Genomic DNA, 10043 nt, shown 5'->3' on the forward strand with positions numbered 1-10043 from the left:
CAGTATATCATGATAAATATGCAGATTGTCCAAAATTATTAGTGAATAAGGCCTTTTTTTTCATGCAGTGAAAGGAGGTGATTTATACTGTCGAGCTCCAAAAAAATTAATCAGCAAACATTTGGCAGATGGTCTTACACAAATGCATTCAAGGTATACATTTCATCTTTTCATGCATTCCCTAGGAATTGAACCTACAACCTTGGTGTTGTTTGCACCATGCTAATACACTTGTTTACCTTTTTGCTTTAAATTTACTTTATTGATGCAAAAATACAAAGAGAAAAAACATATTTTATTATTAACATTACATTACGTCAAAGTTTCCCACTAAACCGGGGTTTGTGAAGGAACTGCGGGGGCTCATGAGTTTAATGAAAAGCTAATAATTACCTAAATCATAAAAAATGTCAATTAAAAAATAATAATAATAATAATAAAATAACAACAATCAAAATAAAACACTTACTAAGAAATATTAAGTATTTTGTTTGTTTACTGTATATCATTTGACCATTAACCAGTGTCAGAGAACTGTGAACATGCAAACTTATTACCTTAAAATCCCATGGAGATTTCAAGAAAATATATAGGTGAAAGGGGTTCAGAAAAAAGTTTGGGAATCCCTGTATTACATGTAAATAAAAAATAACTTGAAATTGTGTACAATTACTTCATTTTTGGAATTTGATTACACAATCCAGATTACATGTAATCAGTTACTACCCATCAATGGGTAAACTACTATAGTTAGGTTTACAGTAATTTAACTGTGGGGTGAAATACTAATTGTCACTACTAAGTTACTGTTAATTTATTTGTGTTCATGCACTCCTTGCAGTGCATTTTATTTGAATTTGCAAACCGATTGCAAACTTGATAGGTGGACATTATTCCATTGTCAGAGTAATAAGCCAATCATGCCAGCATGACTTTTTACCTGTACTTTGCATCTATTTCTCCCTCATTGCCACTGTGATAGAGGCAATGAATTTACTCAGATAATACTTTACAAGGTTTAAGACCTGGGTATACTCTTTTTTTTTTTTACGTTTTGCTCTATCTTCCGCAAATTTGAGCATGCAAGCCTGACCACAAGCATTGACCGTAAACATGGCTGGACAAGTTTGAAGCATGCACACTGCAAAGTGAATGCTCATATTTGAGTGTTCAACCAGCTGCACATGCACATGCAAGTCCACACACCTACAAAAATCGGGATGCACATGGATAGAGTGAGCAGACAATGTCATGTGCCATGTCGACGAAATGGAGATGAAGATAATAGAAGTATATACTGGGTACAAATTGGAGCACAAGCATTAAGAAGAAGCACAACCTCTTTGTACTCTGAGCCATGATTAAAACACACCTTAACATCTGGTCAAACTGCTCCATAATGCAGATTTACCAGACACAGATAGGTATTTAGGGTGTATTCACACCTGTCTTGTTTGGTTCGATTGAATCGAACTCAAGTTAATTTCCCCCTTTGGTGCAGATCTTTTGGGCAGGTGTGAATACAGCAATCGCACTCTGATGCGGACCACACAACCGTACCGAGACCCAGCTGAAGACGTGGTCTCGGTCCACTTCCAAATGAACTCTGGTACGGTTGAATGGATGAACCAATGAATGGATGACCTTAAGCACACGTGTGATTTTTTTTACATTTTCTGGTTAACTTGCAAAAAGGGCAGTGTGAAAGTGAACCGCACCAAACAAAAAAAAAATCAACATTGTATTTGGTCCGGACCAAAGCAAGTGAACTAGCGGACTTTCCTGGTGTGAATACACCCTTAGTCACTGAAAGATGAAGCTTTTGAGCTGTTCCTTTCACTATTCAATCTCTAATCAGCCAAACCAACCCTTCAGTCTGTTGTTATGCATGTGTGATTTTCTGTGGCCTCAAGTGCCAAGAGTGGGTTGTATGGTTTCCCCAATCTGCAGTTGTTTTCCCCCGTCTAACTTTCCCTTGTGCTTTTTTTCTCCTTCTACTATAATTCTCCTGGCTGTAAAGATTTATGAGAGAGGTACTCCGACTCATGTAGGCTGAGAATACGAACAGCAGGAGTGTCTTGAGGACATGAGCTACAAACCCTGTGAACTCCACGGCCGGCAGGTGGAGTGGCAATGCCATCGGGAAGACGCGGCAGAAAAGGGCGGATGCTGAAACGCCATCCCTGGCTGAGAAGCACAAACAAACAGATCGACAAGCAGCTGTGCTGGGGTCTTTGGGGCACGTCACGCAGGATGAATACTAGCAGAAGAGGGGTGCGTTGAGGGGACTAACTGATTAACAGGACATCATTCCAAGAGGGAAAACAGAGAGCCATTTACACGCTGGAACAGTGGCAAGCCCAGACATGTCACCGTAACACTGCAACAAGTGCAGAGTACGGCATGTATTAATGTTTATTTGAGAGAGCGCGTATGTTTATTTTTAAGAGTGTGTGTGTGCTGCCTGAACAGAGAATGCCATATCAAGGAAATTATGAATGGCCTGTCTCCAACTGTAGAACATTTAGTGAAAATGATGGGTTCTGAAGTGAAGCGCTCTCTGATAATAAGGTTAACAGCCATCTCTGACCCATATCCATCACTGTCTGTGTGAGTTCATTATCATAAAAGAAGGTCTTTGAAGAGGAAACACTGCTCCAATTGATAATGAGTCTGCTAGACGCATAAATCAAAACTGCAAGAAACCATCTCACCAAAAAGGCATGAACGGACCTGCGTCCTGACCGTGAGAAGCCTTTTAATAGCGAGGAAATGCAACGTTTCCCAAATGGCACCAACGAGCATAATGCTTCCAAAACAGCCTTGACCACAAAAACATATATGCCATAAGTCACATGGGCCAAAAATCCCACAAGAACCCAAAAAGCTTTGATTTGAAGAGTAAGAGCATTCTGACACAATGCTATTTTATGCCAGCCACACTCACACACAATAATTAATAAAGCAGCTGTCTGCAAATTCTGGAGCAGCACAGCTGTGTAGACTATTTATAAAGGGGGAAAAAATCCCACCACCAGCTAACTGTTCACTTTCCTATTCACAGTTACACTGAGAACATATATGGCATACTGAAAGGCTAAATAAATAAATGAAGTAGATAAAAAAAGAACATTTTAAGGATTCATTAATTCATCCAAAAATACAGTATTGTTGCAAGAGAGACTGGATGCTTTGACAAAATCAGTGTGAGAAGCCAGGGTCACAATGTCCTGACAAGGCGAGTATTCATTTAAAATATGCATACATAAAATCATTCTTTACTACTCTTGACAAGGGCACTGTAAATTACCAAGTCATCTATAAACTGTAGGTTGATTTCACCAAAAAGTGAAACACTCAGAACATTGCTCTGTTTCAAGGAGCTCTATCTTACCTGGAGAAAGCCATATATACATATTTGCACAGAGACACGGAGAGTTGTTTTTGGACCAATCACCTGAGCTGTCAATGTCATGTGACTAATCATTTTGGAGTCACTGATGCGCCACAAGAACACACATAGTCTCAAATATCTCACTAGTTACTATCCTGAAGAGGGACATAAATGGCAGCAAAAAAAGAGAAGAAATTAAGTCTGCTTTACACTTTAATGCTTTCCCCCGCTATTGACAGAATTTTCTGTAATTTAAGAGACAACACTTCCCTGCCACTGACTGGAATTTTCTGGCTTTCCTTGTTTTCACTATTATACGGTAGGAGGCGCTATTGCACATCTTCTGAAAGATTATTGAATGTCTGGATCAAAACATGGTGAAGAAGAAGCAGAAACAAACGATCGTGTATGTAAGCAGTTGCACATGTGAAGTAATGCGATCATCAAACATAAATGCAAAAAAATGCTGGCAGTGGCTGGCAACTTTAAAAAAAATCCCAGGCAGGGAAGGCGTCGATCAACAAAGACTTTCATCAACAAAGTGACTCAGTGACGTAAATTTAGGGCAGGACTATAATGTTTGAGAGACCTGTCTGAAAACAGTAATTGGATGTAATTTATAAAACATGAGCACAACAAATTCTGGTGTCATTTGTTTGTATAAACCATTGCTTTACAAAATTGCTTTATGAATTGTTTACATAGAATGTACGCTTTGAAAAAAAAAATCCCAATATTTCCACATTTTTCTATGTACAAAAGCACAAGAATTTAAAATGTGACTTGAAGTAGATCTACATGTTTAGATAGCCTACTATACCAGGAGAATATGAAATGAGAATTTTACTCTTGGGATGCAAATTCGTCATGGCAACAGACAACAAACATTTCCTTTGGGATGCTGCCGTCATGAACTCAAGAGACTTTGGCAACCGCATGCCTCTGACCAGGAGAGCCTGCACACTCGTATGGCTCTGCTAAGCAAGCATCCCGCTGAGACGAACGGGCCTATTTGTAATGAGTTTCAATGGGCCAGAGACATTGAGGTTTTCTATTCTGGTTGCAGAGACAGTCAGACAGTCAGTATTACGAATGCTGGACCAGAAATTCACACAAGCGTCTGTCCGGGGACATGCACAGACCACAAATATTTTCTCAAGGCTTTTGCTTGAGTCTAAATCACACTTATCCAGAATGCAGACAGTAGACGAGTTAATCACCTCTATGACAAATTCTCTATATCTGGATAGTTGAAAAATGTGTAATTTGCAGGCACTTTTGGCACTTGCATCTTAGACACAACACACGTATTAGATTGTGATGCAGTCGGTACGTCGATTCTCTAAAGAAGCATTGACTGGGTGCAAGACTAGCCAAAGGCAAGCAAGAAATGATGTGATGGTGGAGGTATGAAAAAACTCACCCTCTGCTTCTCTGGGGCTCCAGTGGCCAGACGGGGAGCAGGGACGCGGGGACGAAGAATTGGAGGCGTACTGCAGGAGGACGCAACCTTCTGCACATTTATCACATACTGATCCCACTTCTCTAGGAAACCAACAGAGATAGACAAAATACAACTTAGATACGGAAAATTAGAAATTACGGAAGTTAGATGGGAATCGCCAATATAGGGCTTTTTTTTTTACAATAAAAAAAAAATAAGCATACCAGAGTGGACGAAATCATTAAATATACCAAAAATAGAAAGTGTTGATAGTATTGAGTTCACTTAGTTTAATGTAGACAGGTTACATTTGTAAAGACCAAACAAAATCAAAAACTCAAAAAAACTGCGCTTGAGCAATTTTATAGTGTCTTATATAAAAATGTAGATTCACTAACAAAAAACATTACATTGAATTATTTTATTTTAAATATGAAAATATTTTTAGTATATACTGTAGTTGTTTGACTACATAATTTCATCATGTTTTATTCTTTCCCAGAAACAACTGTTTTCAACTGTGTATTGTAGAGTAGTTTTTCCTACAATAGCCTACTTTTGTCAACAATTAGTGGTGTAGTACAAACGTATTATTTTCAATGGTTATTACTCATTTAGTGTAAATTTAATTGTTAAGATTCAATTGTATCAAATAAATAAATAATATTATATTAAGTATTTCTATTGAAATCCTTATTCTATGTGCTAGAAACACGGTTAAAATTATATAATCAAACAATAACAGTATATAATAAAATATTTCCATATTTAAAATAAAATAACTGAATGTAATGTTTTGTTGGTACTTGGCAGTATCTACTTTTTAATAGGAACTGATATTTATTTATTTATTTATTCATTAATTAATTCATTTATTTATTTATTTATTTAAAATTTTACACTAAATGTAATTTATAATCCTTGAAAATAATACTTGTACTACACCACTACTTGTAGGAAAACATAGGCTGTTATAGGAAAAACTACTGTACACTGTTGAAAATAGTTATATTTCTGTCACACTATTTAAAAACATTACTACCAAGACTGCTCTTGAGTGAGAATTCCCTTATCAGCTCCAATGACTCATTAAGCACTTTTGCCAGAGGGCAATGACAAATCTTGTTGCTGTTTAAGCAGCCAGACTCTGGTGTTAGAATGTTATATGGGTATACAGTAAACAATGTCACATGGTCCAAGAGGGGAGTTTGAGAGCAACATGTCTCAACATGCTCCTTCTAAGGGGATTCCCCTGCCGCTTGTCTCAGTGAATTCGACCTGTCTCTCACATAATGGTCCCTCGCGGACTGTCTGCAGGCCCACAAATAAATATCTCAGACTGCATTCAGCTCAATAAAAACCGATGCAAAATAACAAAGAGACTCAACCTGACAACGTTCCACAGGTCTGAGTCATAAAATGTGGATATTCTACAGCCAACAAGATGATTTTGGAAGGCAATGTGAATAATTCCACTGTATCTGCGACGCAGCCGGTGCACCATTAATTGACACCATGTGTTAGTGATTTGGCAGACACTGAGAATTATCAGTTGTTTTGCACTTCCTCCAGTCTATCCTCTCACTGTATTAAAAAAAAATGACTACAAAATATCTCTGACTTTATATGTTTCAATATTTACTAAACAGAACACGCTTAGACATGTCTCCCCTCTGCCTAGAGTACATCCGCATTTATATTCCATGACATTTCATATATCAGATTGCATCTGTCCAAATGCTCATGTGTATTTTACCACATATATTTGTAAAAATAGTCCCCATGGTACGTGCTATTCCATTGAAACCTGAGTTCACCTGTCATAGAAGTGGCCAGAGATGGGCGGAAACCACTCCACAGTAATGGAGTCTTGTCCCTGTTCTACCACTTGGGGTGACATGGGGACTGGAGGGGGCCGGTAGTCAGGTTGCCAGGTCTGGTAGATGAGGTCCAAGTAGCAGTGCATGCGAGCTACCTGGTTAAGTGTAAAGGAATCAGTGCAGTCATCATCTGCGGAAAAATTTAGTGAAAGTACAGTTATTTGGCCTAGTTCCTGATAGATCCATAGCAAATGAAAAGGCATTCCTGTTAAAAAATGTCAAAGACCAATATAAAAATCAATCAATGGTTTTAACTTTTGACAATTGGTAATTTGAGGTGACATGAGTAACAGCTACTGCAAAAAAAAAAATAATTAATGTTGAATGACGTTGAAAATGCATTCAAATTTCCAAGTGTTCTATAATTTAAAATGTGACAGTCTATCATAATCATAATATCAATTATAATTGTAGAATGGTTATAATCTAAACAAAGCGAAATAAACCATACTAATTTTTATACAGACCCTTAATTAGCAAAGAGTCAATGTGAGATAAAATGAAGCATGCTATGTGTTAAGAAAACAAAGAAACATCAAGGCATATATGATTTTTTTTATGTCTTTTCAGTCACATTTTAGTTTTGGGAACAATTCTCACTATTAATTAACTACTAATTACGACTTTGCATCAATAAAATCCTAATTTGCTGCCTATTTATAATTAGTATGGTAGTTGTTAAGTTTAGGTATGGCATATAGAATTAAGGGATCCAAAATATGGTCATGCAAAATAAATCATTAATATGTGCTTAATAAGCACTAATAAGTAGCCAACATGCCAGTAATATGCATGCTAATAAGCAACTAGTTAATAGCAAGAACTGGTCCCTAAATAGTGTTACTGTTTTTTCCAATCAAGATTAAATAGGAGAGTTTCCATAGATATGTTTTTACCTGCATAACTCATGTAATTATTGAAGGGCGTGTGAACAAAATTGCGGTTGCCACACGTTTCGTTGCCAGACTCAGGGTCCCTGCAGTACTTGTATTTCGGTGTGGGATTGGTGTCGGCACACAGATCTCCAGTTTCCAGCGAAGGCTCAGTCTCTAAACATGCATCGTTGCAGGATTCAATCTCCGAGATGCCCCTGAACACATGGTACAGTCCAAGACTGTGACCAATCTCGTGGATCATGGTATGAGTGTGGCCAAATGTACCATAGAAAGATGGATTCAGAACTATGCCACCTAAGAAGAGGCGAGGAAAAGTACACAGTGTTAACCTTAATGTGCTTGTTCTTGAATATTCAGTATTGTTTCTTATCACTTGTTGTAGATAAGTCGGTTATACTATGCAGTTTGAAAAAGAAGAGTTCATTTGCAAAAACGATAAACACCACGTAAAAAAAAAATAGCTGACTGCCATGCGTTATTCTCCACATCAAGCACGTTCTGAACCCTAAACATGTTTTGTCACAAAAGCCGGTGTTGTGCCCATTTTCGACTACCTGCCAAATTATTACCCCCCTCGTTGAAATCGCTACCTGATTGCCTAATCCTAATCCTAACCCCAACCCTAATCCTAACCCCTCCCCCACACCTAACTCTAAAACTTCCAATACTAGGGGGGTAATAATCTGGCAGGGGTCAGAATTCGGCACTACACCGGTATTGTCTGCTATCAAGGCATCGCGAGTTCACGTTTTACTGCAGAAGCCGACAAGCGCCCTTGTTGTTTGTGAACAGAAGCCGATAAGTCTTTTTTAGCGAATCAGCGCACAGTATTCAGGTCAGTTGAAAGGCTGCTAGTCTCTTTGAAAAGATGCACAAGCTGAGAGGAGTTTTGTCAATGCCGACTAAAAGTGATCGAGGATGGATAATTTCGACGAACTTGATGAACCCGTACGTGATATCTTCTTCGGGGCGTAAAAGGAAAATAAAAGCTGAAACTTTTTCAAAGAACCTTGCTAAAGCAACACATTACATGAGGGAAAAGCTCCCTGTATTGCGTGTAATCAGAACAACAAAGTTTGTCAGGGGTCTACATTGTCAACTGAGGAGATTACAAATATTAACCGAGTGTTTTTGTTTAACTCTGAAACATGAAATGTGCAGTTATCTGCTTTTACCAAAAAATTACTGTTGGAGTTATCTGCTTTTTTTTTTAAAACAAACTTTTAATATACATAAAAAAACATACTTACACTGAACTTTAATTTTGTAAGTTACCTGTTTTTTTTTAGGTTATTATTACTTAATCAAAACAACCCAACGGCAGTTTGATTGATATTACTTGGAATACATAATAAAAGAAAGATTGATCTTTTTATGCAAATGACTCTGCAATACAAAAGCATTTAAGAAAAAGAAGAGTATCGTTTCCCAAGCTCTTTTATTTTTTAATAAGAATTAGTGGAATGAAAGCTAAACTGTCAACCATATGCAATTTTTCACTGGCATCTGGTACAGATCAGACCTCATTGAATGCTAATAAACAGAAAAAAAAAACTTTTTTTCAATTTCAAGTCACCTATTTAATCAATTTTAGTGTGGACATGTTCTAATTCAATACTTTTAAAAACTAGTACAAACTAGTACTCTTGCTCAAGAAATTGTAATCAGCCAGGACAAAAAAAAAAAATGTATACGTGTCCAAAAATTGCACACTATGTCTTGCAGAGTAAATGCAACGGAAATGTATTGTAATTTTGGTCATATCCCTTTCCGTACATTTAATTTCATTGTATCAGTTATGCTTTCATTAAGAAAATAAGCAGGGGTCTTGAGAATAGGAACCACAGAAAGAAGGTAAAGGTACAGTGTGACAGAGTAAGCAGGGGCAGGTTTACTGAATTGGGGGCCCCAGGCAAAATATTGGAATGGGGCCCTATACATTTGCACACATCTTCCTAGATCAACCTTGAGGTTCCTTTTTTGTTGTGATGCTTGCTGCTGCACAATGGTGCCCCATAGTTGTGTCCAGTGTTTCTACATTTTTCATGTACATGTTATAATGGCTTTCTTTCATGTTGTAGACAACGAAATAGCAACTGATTTACAGTTGAGATACGATTTAATTACAGCTTCAGATGCATAATGTTTTCATCTCCTTCAAGCAGAGTACTCAAAAAGCACATTCAACTCGGACCAGGGGCGCCTGCAGGATTTCTTTTGAGGGTACACACAGAGGGTTTTTTTTTTGGGGGGTGGGGGATTGATCAGTGAGAGCAGAACGAATGTGTCACACGTTTTAAACTCAACAAAATGGTAAAATACATAGGTAGGCCCTAGCCCATCTTTTTTCCACTTTTCCCAAAAAAGCTTATACTACTGTTTCAGCTATTAAAATAGTTCAGTTTTGTATGTAATGGAAAAGTGATTAT

At 37.5% G+C, this 10043-nt stretch overlaps 1 protein-coding gene across 2 annotated transcripts in view; it reads right to left on the minus strand.

Moving 5' to 3' along the window:
• LOC107675511 (pappalysin-1-like) overlaps positions 1-10043 on the minus strand; it is a 149874-nt gene that overhangs the window by 121203 nt on the left and 18628 nt on the right. For both annotated transcript variants that reach the window (XM_016469895.1, XM_016469896.1), the window contains 3 exons: positions 7615-7908; positions 6656-6848; positions 4818-4939 (listed from right to left, as the gene is read on the minus strand). In XM_016469895.1, the coding sequence (XP_016325381.1) occupies positions 4818-4939; positions 6656-6848; positions 7615-7908 (609 nt within the window). The remainder of the gene's footprint in view (positions 1-4817; positions 4940-6655; positions 6849-7614; positions 7909-10043) is intronic.

This window comes from Sinocyclocheilus anshuiensis, unplaced genomic scaffold (genome assembly GCF_001515605.1).
Source record: "Sinocyclocheilus anshuiensis isolate Anshui unplaced genomic scaffold, SAMN03320099.WGS_v1.1 scaffold1604, whole genome shotgun sequence".
NCBI lineage: Eukaryota > Metazoa > Chordata > Actinopteri > Cypriniformes > Cyprinidae > Sinocyclocheilus > Sinocyclocheilus anshuiensis.